The sequence below is a fragment of the Pantherophis guttatus genome, chromosome 5 (assembly GCF_059756535.1).
Source record: "Pantherophis guttatus breed Tessera chromosome 5, ASM5975653v1, whole genome shotgun sequence".
Taxonomy (NCBI): domain Eukaryota; kingdom Metazoa; phylum Chordata; class Lepidosauria; order Squamata; family Colubridae; genus Pantherophis; species Pantherophis guttatus.
The window spans coordinates 5,443,353-5,466,070 of record NC_142067.1 but is presented as its reverse complement, the minus strand read 5'-3'; the positions used below and the strand labels follow the sequence as shown (position 1 = coordinate 5,466,070).

General features: G+C 42.9%; 1 protein-coding gene across 3 annotated transcripts in view; it reads left to right on the top strand.

Annotated features, from left to right (window-relative positions):
- The first annotated feature begins 1,591 nt into the window (after nucleotides 1-1,591).
- The window catches only part of NARS2 (asparaginyl-tRNA synthetase 2, mitochondrial), a 43,889-nt gene continuing 22,762 nt past the window's right edge, over nucleotides 1,592-22,718 (top strand). The window contains exons 1-7 of one of the 3 annotated variants that reach the window (XM_034405169.3): nucleotides 1,592-1,954; nucleotides 2,887-3,033; nucleotides 5,588-5,697; nucleotides 7,687-7,807; nucleotides 9,407-9,547; nucleotides 15,038-15,118; nucleotides 21,655-21,755. In XM_034405169.3, coding sequence (XP_034261060.2) covers nucleotides 2,887-3,033; nucleotides 5,588-5,697; nucleotides 7,687-7,807; nucleotides 9,407-9,547; nucleotides 15,038-15,118; nucleotides 21,655-21,755 — 701 coding nt within the window. In that variant the 5' untranslated portion in view covers nucleotides 1,592-1,954. The remainder of the gene's footprint in view (nucleotides 1,955-2,886; nucleotides 3,034-5,587; nucleotides 5,698-7,686; nucleotides 7,808-9,406; nucleotides 9,548-15,037; nucleotides 15,119-21,654; nucleotides 21,756-22,718) is intronic. The other 2 variants (XM_087895766.1, XM_087895767.1) reach the window with 2 other exon arrangements.

Here is a 22,718-nt window from a genome sequence, read left to right as displayed (position 1 = left end):
AGGGAGTGGGGATTTTGCAGTATCCTTTCCCTGGAGTGGGGTGGGAATGGAGATTTTGCAATATCCTTCCCCCAGGAGTGGGGAGGGAATGGGGATTTTGCAGTATCCTTCCCCCAGGAATGGGGAGGGAATGGGGATTTTGCAGTATCCTTCCCCCAGGACTGGGGAGGGAATGGGGATTTTGTAGTATCCTTCCCCTGCCATCTCCACCAAGCCATGCCACCAAGCCAAGCCAAGCCACGCCCACCAAGCCACACCCACAGAACCGGTATTTTAAAAAATTGGATTTCACCACTGGTTAAAACCCCATGGTTGCCACTTTACCAAAGATTTCAAGTTCTCCATATTGAAGACTTACCACTGCAACTGAGCCCAAAATGGACGCTGTTGAGCAAGACATCCATTAAGTGAGTTTTGCCCCAATTGAGGACTTTCCTCGCCAGGGTTGTTAAGTGAATCACTGCCGTTGTTAAGTTAGTCACACACGGTTCCCTGTTGACTTTGCTTGTCAGAAGTGAATTTTTCTTCCCTGTTGATGTTGTGGCCTGTTGGCCGCCGGCCCCTCCAGCTGCCGAATCAGAGGAAGAGGAGGAGGAGGCGTGGGAGTCAGGGTCAGCATCAAGGCAGCCTGAGAGCTCCGAGGGGGAAGAGGGAATGGAGATGTCAGAAAGGGAAACAGAGGCAGAGCCTGAGCCATCCGTCAGCCCTCCAATGGAGACTCAACAGCCCCCAGGTCTGGAGGTGGCTGATGAGGAGGAGGAGGAACAGCTGGGTCCTGTGCTTGACGCGTAGATGCGCAGAAGGCAGAGGAGAGGAGATTGCTAACTTAACTACTGCAGCGATTCACTTAACAGCTGTGGCAAGAAAGGTCATAAAACGGATCAAAATTCACTTAACAACGGTCTCGCTTAGCAACATAAATTTTGAGCTCAATTGTGGTTGCAAGTCAAGGAATTATCTGTACTTCATTGCCACGACAGGTGGAACAAAATCTTTGTGGGGATTTCTATTATTTCTATTCTATTATTTCTATTTCTCTTATTATCATTGCCGTGTAATAAAGTTTTTATAAATAATTGTGTGAGTATGCCACCTTGGAATTATTTATAAAGATAATAAAGGTGAGATATGAACAAATAAATACAATCCTAACCCTAACAAAAAAATTAATATATGGAATTATAATTACTAAATGAATGTGTATTAGTTAATATATTGCTTATTATTTTAATTATATGATATACTATATGATATAATTAATATGACTAAAATTTGTTTATGTTTCTATTCTTCATTTATTGTGGCTTTATTATCATTTTATTGTTATTATTAGATTACTCATTTGTTATTTATATGTATCTCCATGTACAATATAGGTCAGATTATTTATTGTGTTGCAAAGTAAAAATGTTTATTTATTCATTCGTTCATTCTCTCATTCGCCCGCCGCCCGCCTCCTCCCGACTTCCCGTGATGGGGAAGCCACGAACTACAACGCCCGTGAGCCAGCGCGCTTGCGAGAGGCGTCACTTCCTCAAAGAATTTCTTTCTCGCGATTGGCTGACCTACAGCCCATCTCTCCATTCTCATTGGGTGCCGGGCGACCCGTCCTGGGGCTGAAAGGGGGAGGAGAGAATTCTTTGCAATTCCTGGTTTGCATCAGATTGAAGCGCTTTGCAGCCAGTCGGGGGGGCAGAAATTCAATTTTGCGGTGGGGCAATGCGGGGTAGAAGCAGAACCCATAATGCGCGGGCGGTTGGGCATGCTGGGGTTTATGCTTGAGCTGCAACCATCCAGACGGGCGCTAGAGAGCAGCAGAGAGCTGGGATTCATTGCATTGCTTTGCTCCTTCGAGTGATTCCCTGGCATTTTGCAGCTTGGGGTATCCCTAACTGTGGGGCGCCCGCTTGGAGAAAGTGGGTTGCAGAGGAACTGGAATCCAAAGTAGAAAAAGGTATCAAAATAAAAATAGAAAAAGTAAATCAATAAGGCTTCAATAAAGTTTAGTATAAGTTTAGCTTAGTTTTAAACTTTAGTGTAAACTTTAAGCTGAGTTGGTTTTGTGGTGAGAAAAAGGAAGAGAGAGGAAGAGACGGGGAAAGAGAGAGAGGAAGGAAAGAAAGAGGAAGAAAAGGAAGAAAGGAAAGGGGAAAAAAGGAAGAAGGAAGAAAGCGAAAGAAGGAAAGGAAGGGAGGAAAAAGGGAGAGAGGAGAGAAAGGGAGAAAAGGAGGGAAGGAGGGAAGGAAGTATGTAAGGAAGGAAGAAGAGAAGGAAGGAAGGAAGGAATGAAGTAAGGAAAAGAGGGAGGGAGGGGAGAAGGAAGGAATGAAGTAAGGAAAAATGAGGGAGGGGAGAAGGAAGGAATGAAGTAAGGAAAAGAGGGAGGGAGGGGAGAAGGAAGGAATTAAGTAAGGAAAAGAGGGAGGGAGGGGAGAAGGAAGGAATGAAGTAAGGAAAAAAGGGAGGTAAAAGAGAAGGAAGGAAGGAGAGAGTAAATGAAAGGAAGGAAGGAACAAAAAGGAGGGAGGGAGGAGAGAAAGGAGGGAAGAAAAGAAAAAGGAAGGAAGGGGAGAGGAAGGAAGAGAAGAGAAAGAAAGGAAAGAGAAAGAAAAATTATTCCTTATTTATTTCAAGGTTAAGATGATAATCTTGGGTACTTTTGCATATATCATTTGATTTGGATACCCTCTTGTTCTGGGCATTTGCGCTTTTGTGTGCAAAAGATTTAAGTTTTAAGAAGAGACTGGACAGCCATTTGTCTGAAATGGCATAAGGGTCTCCTGCCTGAGCAGGGGGTTGGACTAGAAGACCTCCAAGGTCCCTTCCAACTCTTTGTCATTCTGTTAAGTTTGCATTTTATTTCCCGCTTGTCTCTTAAACTGCTAGATGTTTGGGGCCCATTGTGCCCGCTTGGTTCTTCGGCGCTGTTCCTCCTCGGTTCCATCCGCAAAGAGTATTGTGGCCCCCAGGCTGCTCCGAATCCGGGAGGCATTGGAGGTCCAAGATCCAACTGGACATGATGTTAAAATTCAGGTAGGTGGCAGATATCTATCTATCTATCTATATCTATCTTATCATCTATCTATCTATCTATCTATCTATCTATCTATCTATCTATCTATCTATCTATCTTATCATCTATCTATCTATCTATCTATCTATCTATCTTATCATCTATCTATCTATCTATCTATCTATCTATCTATCTATCGATCTATCTATCTTATCTATCTTATCATCTATCTATCTATCTATCTATCTATCTATCTATCTTATCATCTATCTATCTATCTATCTATCTTATCATCTATCTATCTATCTATCTATCTTATCATCTATCTATCTATCTATCTATCTATCTATCTATCTTATCATCTATCTATCTATCTATCTATCTATCTATATCTATCTTATCATCTATCTATCTATCTATCTATCTTATCATCTATCTATCTATCTATCTATCTATCTATATCTATCTTATCATCTATCTATCTATCTATCTATCTATCTTATCATCTATCTATCTATCTATCTATCTATCTTATCATCTATCTATCTATCTATCTTATCATCTATCTATCTATCTATCTATCTTATCATCTATCTATCTATCTATCTATCTATCTTATCATCTATCTATCTATCTATCTATCTATCTATCTTATCATCTATCTATCTATCTATCTTATCATCTATCTATCTATCTATCTATCTATCAATCTATCTATCTTATCTATCTTATCTATCTATCTATCTATCTATCTTATCATCTATCTATCTATCTATCTATCTATATCTATCTTATCATCTATGTATCTATCTATCTATCTATCTATCTTATCATCTATCTATCTATCTATCTATCTATCTTATCATCTATCTATCTATCTATCTATCTATCTATCTATATCTATCTTATCATCTATCTATCTATCTATCTATCTATATCTATCTTATCATCTATCTATCTATCTATCTATCTATCTATCTATATCTATCTTATCATCTATCTATCTATCTATCTATCTATCTTATCATCTATCTATCTATCTATCTATCTTATCATCTATCTATCTATCTATCTTATCATCTATCTATCTATCTATCTATCTATCTTATCTATCTTATCTATCTTATCATCTATCTATCTATCTATCTATCTATCTTATCATCTATCTATCTATCTATCTATATCTATCTTATCATCTATCTATCTATCTATCTATCTATCTATCTTATCATCTATCTATCTATCTATCTATCTATCTATCTTATCATCTATCTATCTATCTATCTATCTATCTATATCTATCTTATCATCTATCTATCTATCTATCTATCTATCTATCTATATCTATCTTATCATCTATCTATCTATCTATCTATCTTATCATCTATCTATCTATCTATCTATCTATCTATATTTATCTTATCATCTATCTATCTATCTATCTATCTATCTATCTTATCATCTATCTATCTATCTATCTATCTATATCTATCTTATCATCTATCTATCTATCTATCTATCTATCTATCTATCTATCTATCTATATCTATCTAATTGGCTGCCCATCTTAACCGCAGGGTAACTCTGGGCATCTTACAAGATTAAAAAATAAAACTATAGAAAAGAATACTATGAAACTATATTTTAAAAAATCTTTTTCCAGCTCTAGAGCTCTGTCTTAAGTCCCTCCTCTCTTAGAGAGGGGCTCCTCTGGGTGCCGTCGGCCAAACAATGTCGACTGGCGGCTGGCCCCCAGGGGAAGAGTCTTCTCTGTGGGGGCACCTACTATCTGGAATGAGTTCCCCCCGGAGATACGGAGGATCCCGGATCTACGCACCTTCCGCCGCGCTCTCAAGACCTTTTTATTCCATCAGGCGGGCCTGGCCTAATTTTTCCCTTTTTTCCCTTTTTAAAATACAAATTTTAATTTGTTTTAATTAGTGGGGTGTTTTAAATCTGTCTTCGGCCAAACAGGGTGCATTTGATTTAAATCGAGTTGATTTAAATCACAATTTAAATCATGATTTAAATCACTAGTAAAAAGGCTTGATTTAAATCAACTCGATTTAAATCATAATTTTTAAAGAGCAACTGTCATCTCTGCTACTCCTTTGACCCACTGTTGACTCACCGATAGTCCCAGTGTTGCAGAATATACAGCCTCCTGCGACATAAGTAAGCTCCATTTCATGCTGAATAAACTAAATTATTTATGTATCTTAAATAGAAAACTATCTTACGATAGATTTTTACCTCAAAAGTCTTTTATTAAAATAAATTCAATAAAAATTAAAAAAAATCCGATTTAAATAAAAAAAATCCGATTTAAATTTTTAAAAATCTGATTTTTTTGATTTTTTTTTAAAAAATCATTGATTTTTATCCACCCTGCGGCCAAATTGTTTAATTCGGTTTTAGTTTGCTTTTAAATTTTGTATTTATGTGTTTTATCTTGTGGCTGTTCACTGCCCTGAGTCCTTCGGGAGAAGGGTGGTATATAAATCAAATCAAACTAAACTAAACTAACTCCTGGGCTAGAGATCCAATTCATTCCTGCTTTTTTTTTCTATCCAGGGTTGGGTCCGTTCGGTCCGGTCTCAGAAAGGGGTTTTGTTTCTCCATGTCAGCGATGGCTCTTCGTTGGAGTATCTCCAGGTGGTGGGAGATCCACGTCTGGAGTCCAGGTTGAGTCATCTTCTCTGGGTAGCTGGATGGGGCCGAGGGGTGGGCCCACACTATTTTAGGATGCAAACAAAGCATATGTTCTGCCCCAGCTCCGGATTTCCGAGGATATTGACACACACCAATGGTCCTTATCAAATTTATTAAGTAGCAAGAATAAACAAGACCGGCAAAGGTTGGCAACCAGCCCAGAAAACAAGATATGATAAACCAAAATACTCTGATAATAAGCACTAGCTGCGTGCAACTTAAATAGGCTAAGGGAGTGGCCAATTATCCTCAAACCCTACTCTCGAGTAGACCTCCTCCTCCTGAGTAGCCACTCCTGCCTTTTGGCAGCCCTGCGTGCCCGAGCATTGAGGAGAGGCTCCTCCACTTCGCTCTCTCCACTGGAAGGAGCCTCTGGAGGTTCTGAAGGCCCTGGCTGAGTCTCTGCCTCTGGCACCACATCCTCTTCAGCCTCCTCGCTGTCCGACGCGAGCGCCGGCTGTGCCGGCTGCTGGCGCGACACCACACCAGCCTCCTCTTCATCGGGATCAGCCACGATCCGTGCAGGCCACTGGCGGGCCACAACAGCATAACAGAGAAATGGAAGGGACCTTGGAGGTCTTCTACTCCAGGGGTGTAAAACTCGATTTCATTGAGGGCCGCATTTAGGGTTGTGTTTGACCTCGGGGGAGCTGGGGGCGGCGTGGCCCTCCTGGGTCCATTGTCAGCTGCGACAGCCTCCTGCAGCACTCTCCCAGCGAAAACAGAGCTCATGAGAGCAGCGCGCGGCCCTCCCAGGCTCTGTTTTCGACTGCAAAATGGCCTCCTGCAGACCTCTGCCAACAAAAATGGAGCTTGGGAGGGCCATGTGCAGCCCTCATGAGTGTTGTGACCTAGGTTTCCTGAGTCCTTAAAACGCACGAGTAGTCCCAACATCATTGCAACAGCTGTGAATTACGTTCATTCACAGCTGAGTCCCAATTAGTTGCAAAAAGTCCTTCGGGATAATCACCAACCTTTATCTCCCTTGACACTCTGCCAAAGACCTACTTGGCAAAGCCACACAGATTCCAGAATCAGAGATGCCGACTGGGAACAGAATTAACAAGGTTGCCTTCCTGCAAAGGGCTCATGTGCCTTTGCTCCTCTTTTAAACCTTATGGGAGGGGCCAATCATCTCCAGACTTTACTCCCGAGTTGTCCCTTTTGTTTTAACTGTGCCTTCTGGCAGCTCTGCGCATGCGCGCACTAGGAACAGGCTCCTCCTGTTCCTCTGTCTCTCTGATGTCTGACTCTGGAGGCTCTGGAGTCCAGGCATCACTCCCAGATGACCCTGGCGCCATCTCTGCCTTGGACGCAGAGCCATCATCCGGACCTTCCCCAGACTCCAGGACTGGCCCATGTTCCCCCCCCCCAGCCTCCTCACTGTCCGACTCCGCTGCCAGCTCTGCAGACTGCTGGCGGACAACAACAACGAGCAAAGTTTTCACTGGCAGAGGCACCGCAGGCCAATCCTTCACTGTTTCCAGGGCAGCCACGCGAGCCAGAACTAAGAACCATGCAGGCCAGATCTGGCCTCCAGGCCTGGAGTTTGACACCCTTGTTCTAGCCCCGAGACCGATACCATTTCAGACAAGTGGCTGTCCAGTCTCTTCTTAAAAACCTCCAGGGATGGAGCATCCACAACTTCTAGTGGCAAGGAGTTCCACTGATTCATTGCATCTGTCGGTCAGGACAAACACCAGATGGAAGATCCTTAAAGAGAGATCCCACCTAGAAATAAAGAAAAATTTCCTCTTGACAGTGAGAACAATCAATCTGTGGATCGACTTGCCTCCAGAAGTTATAGGTGCTCCATCCTTGGAGGGGTTTTTTTTTAAAGAAGAAATTGGAAATCCATTTGTCTGAAATTGTAGAGAATTTGTGCTTCAGAAAACCCCCCCACTGATTCGAAGTCCTTCGGTCGACGTTTTGCCGTAAAACGTTTTGTGGTTTCATTCCAGGACGCTGACTTTTGGCAGTTCCGTGGAAGTGCGAGGGAAGCTGGTGAAAAGTCCACACAAGGGACAAGAGGTGGAGTTGGCGGCGGAGGATATTCGTGTGGTGGGGCCTTGTGACGTTTTGGTGAGGGAATTATTCAATTATTCTCCCGTGGAGCTAGGTTTTATGCTGCAAGTCTTTTCTGCAAAGGAATTCAGTTGCAGGCTCAGATAGCTTATCCTTGAATAAAGATAACTGTGTTTATTTGTTCGTTTATATGGACCCTGAGGGATGCGGTGGCTCAGTGGCTAAGACGCTGAGCTTGTCGATCGAAAGGTTGGCAGTCCAGCGGTTCGAATCCCTAGCGCCGCGTAACGGGATGAGCTTCTGTTCCTTGTCCCAGCTTCTGCCAGCCTAGCAGTTCGAAAGCACCTTAAAAATGCAAGTAGAAAAATAGGGACCACCTTTGGTGGGAAGGCAACAGCGTTCTGTGCGCCTTTGGCGTTGAGTCATGCCGGTCACATGACCACGGAGACGTCTTCGGACAGCGCTGGTTCTTCGGCTTTGAAGCGGAGATGAGCACCACCCCCTAGAGTCGGGAACGACTAGCACATACGTGCGAGGGGAAGCTTTTATCTTTATTTACCCAACCTTTATTATTTTTTACCAACAACTCCAGGCTGTGAATGTGTCTAATACTCCTTCCTCCTCCTATTTTTCCCACAACAACAACCTGTGAGGAGGGTTGCTCTGAGAGAGAAAGAGAGGGACTGGCTCAAAGTCATCCAGCTGGTTTTCGTGGCTAAGGAGGGACTAGAACGTGAAGTCTCCTCATGATTGGTTCAAAGTCATCCAGTCGGCTTTCAGGCCGAAGGCGGGAGTAGAACTCACCGTCTCCTGGTGATTGGCCCAAAGTCACCCAGTCGGCTTTCATGCTGAAGGTGGGACTAAAAGTCACAGGCTCCTGGTGATAGGCCCAAGTCACCCAGCTGGATTTCATGCCAAAGGTAGGACTAGAATTCACAGGCTCCTGGTGATTGGACCAAAGTCACCCAGTCAGCTTTCATGCCGAAGGAGAGACTAGAATTCACCGCCTCCTGCTGATTGGTTCAAAGTCATCCAGTCGGCTTGCATGCCTACGTCAGGACCAGAACTCACAGTCTCCTGGTGATTGTCCCAAAGTCACCTAGCTGGCTTTACTTATTTTATTTTATTTTATTATATTATATTATATTATTTTATTTTATTTTATTTTATTTTATTTTATTTTATTATTTTATTTTATTTTATTTTATTTTATTTTATTTTATTTTATTTTATTTTATTTTATTTTATTTTATTTTTATACCACCCTTCTCCAGTGGGACTCAGGGCGGTGAACAGCCAAGATAAAAACATAACATACAAAAATTAAAACAGTTTTAAAAATATTAAATAATTTCGGCCCACAATTTAAAACAACCCAGTTAAAATTAATTTCAAATTAAAACCAGCTTTCATGCCTAACATGGGACTAGAACTCACCGTCTCCTGGTGATTGACCCAAAGTCACCAAACTGGCTTTCATGCTTAAGGTGGAACTAGAACTCACCGTCTCCTGGTGATTGGCCCAAAGTCACCCAGCTGGCTTTCATGCCTAACGTGGGACTAGAACTCACAGTCACCTGTATTCTAGCTTAGGTGCCTTAACCACTAGACCAAACTGCCTCTGTATGTTCTTTGTATACATTCTCCCTTCTTTAGGCCTTCCCTCTGAAATACAAAGTCCATCACTCTCTGGATTATCTCCGGGAGCTGCCTCATGTCCGATGCAGAAGCAATGTACTGGGCGCCCTGTTGCGGGTACGCAGTGAAGCCACAGCAGCGATCCACTCCTATTTCAAGGTAATTCCGGTCTTGGGAACTGCCTGCCACAGGATGTATGACCATCAAATCATAAAGCTGCCAATTCATTGATAGAAGTGGCTGCTAACTGGGAGACCCATATACAGGTAGTCCTTGACTTATGACCCCGATTGAGCCTAAAATTTCTATTGGTAAGCAAGATTTATTGATTCCCCCCCCATTTTACGACCTTTCTTGCCACCGTTGTTAAGTGAATCACTGCAGTTCTTAAGTTAGTAACCCGGTTGTTAAGCGAATCTGGCTTCCCCATTGACTTTGTTCGTCAAAAGGTTGCAAAAGATCATATGACCCCAGGACAGTGCACCGTCATAAATACGAGTCAGTTTCCAAGCGTCTAAATTTTGGTCACGTAACCATGGGGATGCTGCAACGGTCGTAAGTGTGGAAAACGGTCCTTTTTTCAGTGTCGTCGTAACTTCGAATGGTCATTAAATGAACTGTTGTAAGTCAAGGACCGCCTGTACTTTAGAATCTGGTTTTGAAATTCTGACACACACACACACACAATATATATATAATCATATGACTGCATTTTGGGCCCTTGGAAACAAGCCTGCATTTACAGGTGTTTTAAGCATCCCACATCATGTGACCACAATTTTGTTGAAAATCAGCAAAAATTTTGTTTACCTCAGTAAAATTTTGTTTACCTCAGGTTTTCAGCAAAAACACCCCATAGCAAACAATGGATTCGTTTAACAACTCTGGTGTTCACTTCATGACCGCTGCAAAAAAAAAAAAAAAAAAAAAGTTGTCAAACCAGATCGGTCATGTGCGTGACCTGCTTTACGACCGTCACAATTGATGACTTGTAATGGCAGGTTCCATTATGATTATAAGTCAAGGCCGACCCGATAGATTCTTACACTCGTGTGTTAATTTAGCTAAATGTATTTTATGTCAATATATGAAGATCTGAAGAACCTGATTAGGAAGAGCTTATTATGGAGAAATTCAATTTTATGTTGTGGCTCAGAGTTGACAAGGACTGGATAATCGGTAAATATTACATATGTAATTTTATCGGTTCATTAGCTAGCTCAAAAATCAGCTGTCTGGTGACGCCTTTCTCAAACTCGCAAATTTGATTTAAAAGCAGACGCTTTCGCGAGCTAAAAAAAAGGTGTGCCTTTTAATCAAATTTGTTCGGCTGAAAAGGTGCAACCGTTTTGCTGATTTTAGGCTGTGATAGATTAAGATAGATTAAGTTTTCCTGCTCCGTTAGCAGCTTCATAAGCACGTCTAGGTGCGTATGAAGTAATTAACAATTAAAACGTAAAAACATTCAGAGCAACAGTTGCCAAAAAAACAACAACCTGGCTTTCCTTATACAAGAACATTTTAGTGATTTGAAACTTGTGACAACGCTAAATCTTTTGGCCATCCGAAGTTCCTGGTTCTACAAGAATTGCACCATTAAAATTGATTTTTTTTTTTCTGTATTTGCCTTCAAGTCAGTCGTGACTTCTGATGACCTCCTTGTAAGCTCCTGCAGGGTTTTTTTTTTTGGCAAGATTGTCCAAGCTTGGTACTGGTTTGCCATTTCCTCCTTCCTAGGTCTGAGGGGCAGTGACTGGCCCAGAGTCACCCAGCTGGCTTTCTTGCCTAAGGCGGGACTAGAACTCACAATCTCCTGGTGATTGGCCCAAAGTCACCCAGCTGGCTTTCTTGCCTAAGGCGGGACTAGAACTCACAATCTCCTGGTGATTGGCCCAAAGTCACCCAGCTGGCTTTCTTGCCTAAGGCGGGACTAGAACTCACAATCTCCTGGCGATTGGCCCAAAGTCACCCAGCTGGCTTTCTTGCCTAAGGCGAGACTAGAACTCACAATCTCCTGGTGATTGGCCCAGAGTCACCCAGCTGGCTTTCTTGCCTAAGGCCGGACTAGAACTCACAATCTCCTGGTGATTGGCCCAAAGTCACCCAGCTGGCTTTCTTGCCTAAGGCGGGACTAGAACTCACAATCTCCTGGTGATTGGCCCAAAGTCACCCAGCTGGCTTTCTTGCCTAAGGCGAGACTAGAACTCACAATCTCCCGGTGATTGGCCCAAAGTCACCCAGCTGGCTTTCTTGCCTAAGGCGGGACTAGAACTCACAATCTCCTGGTGATTGGCCCAAAGTCACCCAGCTGGCTTTCTTGCCTAAGGCGAGACTAGAACTCACAATCTCCTGGTGATTGGCCCAAAGTCACCCAGCTGGCTTTCTTGCCTAAGGCGGGACTAGAACTCACAATCTCCTGGCGATTGGCCCAAAGTCACCCAGCTGGCTTTCTTGCCTAAGGCGGGACTAGAACTCACAATCTCCTGGTGATTGGCCCAAAGTCACCCAGCTGGCTTTCTTGCCTAAGGCGGGACTAGAACTCACAATCTCCCGGCGATTGGCCCAAAGTCACCCAGCTGGCTTTCTTGCCTAAGGCGGGACTAGAACTCACAGTCACCTGCTTTCTAGCCTGATGCCTTAACCTCTATATCAAACTGGCTGTTAAAAATAATGGTGCATTATCTTCCTTGGGCTCCTGCAGATAATAGTTGGGGTTCTTCAGTAGGTGGACATCCTCGGTGGCCCCACTGGGGCTTGTGAGACTGCAGACTGCAAGATGAATTGGCCTTCTGGATTGGATCGAAGGGGTTGTTCAGGAGAGCAGAAAATCATGCCTGCTTAATAGGAACAGCACTGAGACTTATATCGCGCTTCACAGTGCTTTTACAATTCTCTCTAAGCGGTTTACAGACTCAGCCTCTGGCCCCCAACAATCTGGGTCCTCATTTTACCCACCTCGGAAGGACAGAAGGCTGAGTCAACCTTGAGCCAGTCAGGATCGAATTCCTGGTAGTGAGCAGTGAATTACTGCATCCTAATAACCACTGTGCCATCTTCCTTCCTTCCTTTTATCCTTCCATCTTCCTTCCTTCCTTTTATCCTTCCATCTTCCTTCCTTCCTTTTATCCTTCCATCTTCCTTCCTTCCTTCCTTTGTTCCTACCTTCCTTACTTTTATCCTTCCAACTTCCTTCCTTCCTTTTATCCTTCCATCTTCCTTCCTTCCTTTGTTCCTACCTTCCTTCCTTTTATCCTTCCATCTTCCTCCCTCCCTTCCTTCCTCCCTCCCTTCCTTCCTCCCTTCCTTTTATCCTTCCATCTTCCTTCCTTCCTTCCTTCCTTCCTCCCTCCCTCCCTCCCTTCCTCCCTTCCATCTTCCTTCATTCCTTTTATCCTTCCATATTCCTTCCTTCCATATTCCTTCCTTCCTTTTATCCTTCCATCTTCCTTCCTTCCTTCCTTCCTTTTACCCTTCCATCTTCCTTCCTTCCTTCCTTCCTTCCTTTTATCCTTCCATCTTCCTTCCTACCTACCTTCCTTCTTTTTATCTTTTCTTCCTTCCTTCCTTCCTTTTATCCTTCCTCCCTCCCTTCCTTCCTCCCTCCCTTCCTTCCTCCCTTCCTTTTATCCTTCCATCTTCCTTCCTTCCTTCCTTCCTTCCTCCCTCCCTCCCTTCCTTCCTCCCTTCCATCTTCCTTCATTCCTTTTATCCTTCCATCTTCCTTCCTTCCTTCCTTCCTTCCTCCCTCCCTCCCTTCCTTCCTCCCTTCCATCTTCCTTCCTTCCTTCCTTTTATCCTTCCATATTCCTTCCTTCCTTCTTCCTTCCTTCCTTTTATCCTTCCATCTTCCTTCCTTCCTTCCTTTCATCCTTCCATCTTCCTTCCTTCCTTCCTTCCTTCCTTTTACCCTTCCATCTTCCTTCCTTCCTTCCTTCCTTTTATCCTTCCATCTTCCTTCCTACCTACCTTCCTTCTTTTTATCTTTTCTTCCTTCCTTCCTTCCTTTTATCCTTCCATCTTTCTTCCTTCCTTCCTACCTTCCTTTTATCCTTCCTTCCTTCCTTCTTTCCTTCCTTCCTTCCTTTTACCCTTCTTTCCTTCCTTCCATCTTCCTTCCTCCCTCCCTCCCCCCCTTGACTTTGCTTGTCAGAAGGTTGCAAAAGGGGATCACATGACCATGGGATATTATGACCGTCATAAATATGAGTCAGTTTCCAAGTATCTGAATTTTGATCACACGACGATGGGAGAGGCCACTACGTTCATGTGAAAAACGATCATAAATCTCTTTTTTCAGTGCCGTGAAAATTTTCTACGGTCACTAAACGAATGGTTGTCACTCAAGGGCTACTTGTGTTTTTAGCCAAACTTCACCATAGGTGAGCAAGAACAGGTGTTGCACCAGCCTTATAATATTATTATATATTAGCTGTTCTTCCTTTTGAATGGGGCGGTCTTAAAATAAATTAACCCAGTTGTGAATTAAAGAATATTCATACATTCGACCACCAGAGGGCAGCATTTGTACACCTTCAAGTTCTTGCTGGAAAAATAATTATATTTATATATTTGCTGATGCTTTAGCTAAACTTATATTTGGGTCTGTAGGCATAATGTCATTTATTACAGTTAGTCCTCGACTTACAGTTCATTTAGTGACCATTCCAAATTACATCGCTGAAACAAATGACTTATGACTGTTTTTCACCCTTAACGGCCGTTGCAGCAACCCGGTGGCCGCGTGTTCGAAATTCGAATGCTCGGCAAGTGGTTCATATTTATGATGGTCGCAGAGCCCCCCCGGATTGTGTGACCTTCTTTTGCGACCTTCTGACAAGCGAAGTCCACGGGGAAAGCAAGATTCACTTAACAACCGCGTTGGTTAACTTTTAAATGTGGCAAAAAAAGGTCGTAAAATGGGGGAGGGGGGGAAATCACTTAACAACTCTCTCACATAACAACATAAATGGGATCGATTGTGGTCGTAAGCCAAGGATTATCTGTACTGTTAAATATCATCAGTGGTGAAATCCAAAATTTTTTTACTACCGGTTCTGTGGGCGTGGCTTGGTGGGTGTGGTGTGGCTTGGTGGGTGTGGCTTGGTGGGCATGGCAAGGGAAGGATACTGCAAAATCTCCATTCCCTCCCCACTCCAGGGGAAGGATATTGTAAAATCTCCATTCCCACCCCACTCCAGGGGAAGGATATTGCAAAATCCCCATTCCCATTCTGGGACCAGCCAGAGGTGGTATTTGCCGGTTCTCTGAACTGCTCAAAATTTCTGCTACTGGTTCTCCAGAACCTGTCAGAACCTGCTGGATTTCACCCCTGAATATCATTGATTGCATCAGCTTTGTGGATGTGCCATACAGCGCAAAATAAATCAAAATCATTTACATTTTTAATAGCTGCCCAACTCTGATGGAGTCTGCATAATGTCAGTCAGAAATGGTGTAGGGTCTCCTGCTTGGGCGGTCGGTGGGTTAGACTAGATGATCTACAAGGTCCCTTCCAACTCTGTTAATCTGTTAAACTGTTACTGGCCAGGTTCCACTTGATGAATGGATAAACCATTCTTAAATCTCAAATCAGCCGGGATCAAAATAACTCTGTTTCTTTCTCTCCCTTTTCTTTCTCTTTCCTTTTAGGAAAATGGGTACACCCATATACACACCCCGATAATTACTGCCAATGACTGTGAGGGTGCGGGCGAAGTCTTCAAACTTAAGGTAAGAGTCTGGATCACCGAGCCTCCTACATTTGGTCTCACTCAATGCCCATTGGTACAGTAGCATTTTTGTTGTGGCCTGCCAGGAGCCAGCACAACTGGCAGCAGATTCGGACAGTGAGGAGGTTGGGGAGGAACGTGGGCCAGTCCTGGAGTCTGGGGAAGGCTCTGACGAGGGCTCTGCGTCGGAGGTAGAGAGGGATCCAGGGCCGTCTGACAGTTATCAGCTGCCTTCGGAGTCAGACATCAGTGGGGCAGAAGAACAGCTGGATCCTGTTCCCAGTGTTCGCATGCACAGAGTTGCCAGACGAAGGGAACAGCTAAAGAACAAGGGTCGACTCAGGAGTAAAGCCACAGGTGGACGATGAATGAGGGAATAAAAGAGGAGCGAAAGGGGAGTGGAGTTTGCAGGTGACAATTCATTCGCTTAATTGGTTCGGGACTCTCCGAGACTCCTTGCCATGTTTTGAAGATATCAGCCTGGCAGCTCTCCAAGACAGATAAGGTCTGTGACTGTAAATTCTCCCTTGAAAGACTTCGCTGGATGTGAATGAGAAGAATTCACTGTTCGTTTAATAAAAGGGGTTTTGTCAGGACCAGGATTCGGGCTTTTGGGGGGTATGCAACTGCTATCATTTCCCCATCCAGATTCATAGAATATCAGAGCTGGAAGGGTTCCCTCAGAGGTCATCTAGACTGACCCCCCCTGGGGTCGGATCTAGCTCTAACAAAGGCAGACAAAAAAATACATCATAAAATAACCTATTATTATAGAAGAGTACAAGCCAGTCCTGGACTTATAACCGTGTGCTCAAAGTTATAGCGGCACTGGAAAAAAGGGACTTACGGCCGTTTTTTCACCCTTAGGACCATCGCAGCAATTCCCATGGTCACGTGATCCAAATGCTTGGCAAAATGACTCGTATTTATGACGGTTGCAGTGTCCCGGAGGGGGGGGGTGATCACATGATCCCTTTTTGCAGCCTTCTGACAAGCAAAGTCAGTGAGAAAACCAGATTCGCTTAACGACTATATTATCAACTTAGCAGCTGCAGTGATTAACTTAACAACGGGGGCAAGGAAGGTCGTAAAACGGGACAAAACGGCAGAAATTTCAGGTTTGATTGCAGCCTTTCCTGTAACCTAGAACGATAGCACCAATATACATCTAAAGAGCAGTTGTAAAAACAGGGGAGTTTTTCTCAGTGGTTACACCATGTTGGCCAGCTTTCCTATCCATTTCCATCTCTGAGCATTTCCTGCTGCAGCAAAAATCTTGCTTAGATCAGCTGGTTTAGCTGCAATGACTCCTTAACTTCTCTGATCTTGAAAAAGTCCGTTAAAATATTTGTGACTTGGATAAGATGTCCGCGTTCAAGCTTTGCCTTCTAGATTAGATTTTCTTCCTGCTGTTTACAAATTTAAATGTTTCTGATCGATTTGATTACAAGCGGCATCGTTTCAGCGAGCAACTTGCTGTCCTCTTATAGAAAGGCAGACCTAAAATATTAAAAATATTAAATTTTTATTTTTATTAAAGGACTACTGCAGGAGTGGCCCAAATTGTGGAAACCTTTTGGGGAAAGTGTGTTTTCTAAAACTAGCTAATAACACCGCCTTTTTTTGAAATAGTACCATAAGATTATATGTCAATAGAAAGATAATTTAATCAAGAATGTAATGCAGTGACTTTTATGAAGGATTTGCTATTAGAAGAGCAGTTACAGTATAAAGAAGAAAAGTGAAACACATAGAAAAAAACGAGATATACAAAAATTATCACCATAGAAAAAATGAGCTATACAAAAAATGATCCCCACGTCAGTTAATCCTTAGTTGGGTAACCTTTAGCATGAATTATGGCCTTACAACATCTTCCCATGGAGTGAACCACGTCTTTTAGTTCTGCAGCTGTTCTAATGTGAAACCTACATCAGAGCCTTGATAGTACAGTGGTCTAAGCACCCTGTTATTAACACAGCTGCCTGCAATTACTGCTGGTTCGAATCTCTCCAAGGCTCAAGGTTGACTCAGCCTTCCATCCTTTCTAAGGTAGGTGAAATGAGGACCCAGTTTGTGGGGGCAATAAGCTGACTTTGTATAAATATACAAAAGTATGAAGGCTATTGCTTAACGCATTGTAAGCCGCCCTGAGTCTCCGGAGAAGGGCGGCATATAAATCAAATTAAAACAAAACAAAACAAAAAACCAAGATGGAATGATGGCTTCTATTAACTGGGTTTTATTGCTGGGTCGCTTCTGACTAACAAGTTTCTTTAGTTGGCTCCATAGATTTTCCATTGGGTGAAGGTCTGGGCTATTCCCAGGCCATTCCAACAGTGGAATAGGATTATCTTGAAACTCCCCCCCCCCAAAAAAAGTGATGTTATTAGCCATCAAACCTCAAAAATATACTTTTTCCAAAAGGTTTCCACAATTGTGGCCATTTTTTTCTATGGTGGTGATTTTTGTACATCTCGTTTTTTCTACGTGTTTCCCTTTTCTTCTTTATACTGTAACTGCTATTCTAAGAGCAAATCCTTCATAAAAGTGATTGCATTACATTCTTGATTAAATTATCTTTCCACTGATATATAATTTTATGGTATTACTCCCAAAAAAAAAATCGCTGTTATTAGCTAGTTTTAGAAAATATACTTTTACCAAAAGGTTTCCACAATTTTGGCCACTACTGTAGAATAATATATATTGTTTTCTTTTATAAACATTCTTTTTAACACACAGTTTTCTTTGAACTGGTACATCATTTTCTTTAACTTTCTCTTCATACAAGTGCTCTCAAATACATTTACAATATCTTTTGCCTCCTTTAAAAATTACTTAAGCAAATGTAAAAAAATTACATTTTCAAATGTTGGGTTAAACCTTCTTTTCAGTTGCACATATCAAGCACAGGGAAAATCCAGTTAACTCATTAAGTTTAAGTCACTCCTTCCAGCTTATCTTCATGAAGTAAAATCTTTTTTTTTTCTTGTCTGGAAGTTTTATCAAAGACTTATATAGGCCTTTCTTTTTATCACGAGATCCTCAACGTTGTTAATGTCTTTAAAGAGAAAGTTCCAGATTTGTCTTTTCAAAAAAAAGCGAGGACTGATAGGGATACAGGAATGTTTCAAAAGATCAAGGAACGGTTTTGAATCTGCGGAAAGATAATAAAAAAAGAAAGCAAACTTATTTTTCTCTCCCCCCAGCTGTATTTCCAGGTGGGGTGTTAAAAGAAGGACACACACACACACAAAAAAAAAAAGCTGATTTTTTTCCCCCGTTCCTTGTTGTATTTGAAAGTTGTGGTTGGATCTTGGAAACCTTCAAAGGAAGCCTTCGTTTTGCAACAAAATGAATTTATGTTTTGTTGTTTTTTTGCCATCGGAGTTAGAAACTAAACTTTAAAAGAGGGGAGGGATTAGAAAGGATGGGGTTGACAGCTGCAAACTTTTATCGTCTTCCCAGATGTTTTCGTCCAGCTGTGAAGCTTTTAATCTCTTGCCAAATTGTCTATTAGCTCGATTTGCAATTTAATAAGCGCGTCTGGTGTCTATGAACCTGTCTGGCTTTTAAAAGGGGTTTTTAATCTCTTTTGTTTTTTTGAGTTGTATATAACATTATTTCTGTATTTATTGAATTTCTATAGCCGCCCATCGCAATATAGACCCTGGATAGCTCACTTGGAAAATGGCACAGGTTGTCCTCATTTAGTGGCTGCCTCGTACAGCAACCGTTCGCAGTTAAGACAGTTAGGATAAGGGAATTTGGCAATCTGTCCTCACTCTTATGACCGTCACAGGTCTGGAAAACGAAGGAAAAATGGAGGAAGTCCTTAAGCATGGTCACTTCACAACCACTTAACAACTGAGTGTCCGGTCACAATTGGGTCAATTACCAGAGGATTGTGAGTTCTAGTTCCGCCCTAGGCATGAAAGCTGACTAGGTGACTTTGGGCCAATTATCCGGAGACTGTGAGTTCTAGTTCATCCTTAGGCACGAAAGCCAAGTGATTTTGAGCCAATCACAAGGACATTGTGAGTTCTAGTCCCGCCTTAGGCATGAAAGCCGACTAGGTGACTTTGGGCAAATCATCAGGAGACAGTGAATTCTAGTTCCGCCTGAGGCATGAAAGCTGACTGGGTGAGTTTGGGCCAATCATCAGGAGACGGTGAGTTCTAGTCCCGCCTCAGGCATGAAAGTCAATTGAGTGAGTTTGGACCAATCATCAGGAGACTGTGAGTTCTAGTACAGACTTAGGCATGAAACCAGCTGAGCGTGCCTCTCACTCTCATCCCAACCCACCTCACAGATTGTTGTGTGGAAAAGAAGTGGAGGAAGTTGTGTTGGATATGTCTGCTGAGTTATTTCTGAAAATAAGGCAGGATAGAAATAAATAAATATTAGGAAGAGAGAGATTCTCAGTCTCCATGCTACATCCACACGGCAGATCTGGCTTCCCGCCTCGTTCAGGCCCATCACAACATCGAAACTGGTAATTAGCTGGCTTACGGCTCACACGCTGCCCGTTCTGGTTGGCACTCCGTTCGTCTCCTTCATTTGGATGCAAAATTTTGGATTCTTGTTTGTCGTTTCGTGTCTCTGCACGTATAGAAGAGTCTCCTTGCTCTTTGTTCGTCTGTGACATCGATGATGGTTTAAGGCGGGGGTCGGCAACTCGCGGCTCTGGAGCCGCATGTGGCTCTTTCGTCCCCTTGCTGTGGCTCCCTGTCGGCTAAACCTACCCCTCACGCTCCCCTTCCAGTCACAAAACCTGGGTCGGCATAGTTGGGTGTGAGTGTGTCTGTGTCATGTGACTGGGTGGGAGTGAGTGATGTTAAGTTGGCCACACCCACCTAGGTTTTGTGGCTCCCGGTGTTTTCTTTTCTGTGGGAAATGTGTCCAAAATGCTCTTTGGGTATTTAAGGTTGGAGACCCCTGGTTTAAGGGGACAGTCAGAAAAATCAGAGCAATAAAATCCTTGCAGGGCAAAACTCAAAAGGTTTTTTTTTCTTTTCCCAGCGCTCGATTTTTAAAACAGATGAACTTAATTTATGAAAACGTTAAATTAACATGCTTAGCAGGTTTCATTGCTCCCGGAGCGAAAATGAACCAATTCACACACACACACAAACACACCGGGTATGCCAAATGTCTTAAGGGTTGGATAGAAGCTTTTTTTTTTTCTTAAAGAGTTATTTTATTTCTAAAAAGCCATTCCATTGAGCCGCCTCTTTCTTCTGATCCGGTCACTTCCAACCTTTTGTATAAACAAGCGATTATCTTTGCAAAATGAGAGACCAGCCTTCTTTGGCTTAAATTTTGGCACTGTTTGCTGGCCGAACGAGTTCGGCGGCTTGGAAGAAAAGAGGATTGGTTGAGGTGCTTCAGACTTCCCGGCCTACATGCAAGTCCTCGATTTACGACCCCAATTGAGAGCAGAATTTCTGTTGCTAAGCAAGACGGGAGTTTTAAGCAGGGGTGAAATCTACTTACCTTCCTTACAGGTTCGAAAGCGCGCGGACGCATCATGTGTGCGCGCGCACCTCCTGCGCAAAACCTGTGCATGCGCAGAAGGTAAAAAAAATCACTTCCTGGTTAAAACCAGGAAATAATGACACCCGGGCGGCAATTGTTACCGGATCGCCGAACCACAGGGAAAAATCGCTACCGGATCAGGCGATCCGGTCCGATCCAGGAACATTTCACCCCTGGTTTTAAGTGACTCTCGCCTGATTTTATGACCTTTCTTTTTATTTTATTTTATTTTAATTTTATTTTAGTACAAATAATCCATCTTCCATTAAACAGTGTGTCATCTGGGTACCAATGTTTGTGCAATAACAGTTAAAATTTACAATCATATTCATTATTCTGTTCTTAACTTAATACCAATACATTAAATATCTAATACTTTACATCCTCTTCTTAATTTGCTTAACTCTATTAACTGTATTTTCTATATTTTGCTCATCTACTTTTATTTCTAATTTTTATCTGTTTTCGGCTGCAATGGCCTCCTGCACCCCTCTGCCTGCAAAAACGGAGCTCAGGTGTGCCCCCCCTCCCCCGGGCTCCATTTTCGGCCACAACAGCCTCCTGCAGCCCTCTGCTAGTGACAACGGAGCTCCAATTTTGCTGGCAGAGGGCTGCAGGAGGCCGTCACGGCCCAAAACGGGGGCTGGGAGGGTCACACATGGCCCTTGCGAGTTCTGTTTTCACTGGCAGGCTGGTCCTTTGCTGTTTCCAGGGTGGCCCCGTGGGCCAGATCCGGCCCCCGGGCCTTGAGTTTCACACCCCTGCTGTATAGCTCTTTCTGAAGAGCTGATCTTTTTTAAGACAAAAGGTGACTTTTTCACACTCGTTGCTAGGCTACACTGTTAAATTTATTTATTTTGATTTCAGTACATTCCTTCGCAAGCCACGTGTTTAAAAATACTCGGAGGGCTGGTGTTTGGCTGCCTTTTTGGGAAAGATTAACCCAATTCCAGAATGGATTAATTGTAATTTTTTCCTACTATTTAATTCCTGCAGCCTGCAAATGAAGAGCAAACACCCGGAGAAGAAAATCACTTCTTCAATATTCCAGCGTTTCTCACAGTTTCCGGACAACTCCATTTGGAAGTCATGAGTGGGTATGGCTCATGGGATTTTAAGCATGATTTTAGTCTGTGATATCAATAGTCCTTGATTTATGACCAGAATTGAACCCAAAATTTCTGTTACTAAGTGAGACAGTTGAGTTTTGCCCCCATTTAATGACCAAGTTGCCAAGTTGTTAAATGAATCACTGCTGCTATGTTAGTGACACGGTTGTTAAGTGAGTCCGGCTTCCCCCTTGACTTGGCTTGTCAGAAGGTCGCAAAAGGGGATCACGTGACCCCGGAACACTGCGACCGTCGTAAATGCGACTCAGTTGTCAAGCGTCCGAATTTTGATCGTGTGACCGTGGGGATGCTGCATTGGTCGTAAGTGTGGAAAACGGTCATATGTCACTTTTTTCAGTGCCGTTGTAACTTCGAATGGTCACTAAACGAATGGTTGTAAAGACCACCTGTAATAATCAGTAAAATAATCCAGCTAATTCTTTTAACGTTGTTCAAAATCTCTACTCTGATGTCACCTCGGCCTGTTTACAGCGTCACGCGGTAGAATAAATAAACAGGCTGTTCGATGTACAATACAGGATGTTGGGTTTGTGCTTCACACTTTGTTCTTCAACAACTTGTTCCTTTTTTATTTTGAAAAACCCCAAACAAACAAGAGGTCTTCTAAATAGATCAAATGCAAACTAAATTTAGAGGAGCTATAGATGCCGTGTTTTTTGGACTATAAGACGCACCTACATTTAGAAGAGGAAAACAAAACAAAAAAAGTTTTTGGCCTACCTTTTTTCTGGCCTTTTCCTGTTTCCGGGGCTTTTTTCAGCCTATTTTTGAGGCTTTTTTTGGCCTGTTTTGGGGACTTTTTTCAGCCCGTTTTCATGGTTTTTGCTGGCCCACTTTCGAGGCTTTTTGCGGCCCATTTTTGGGGCGTTTTTGAGGCTTTTTGTGGCCCATTTTTGAGACTTTTTTGGCCCATTTGGGGGCTTTTTTTGG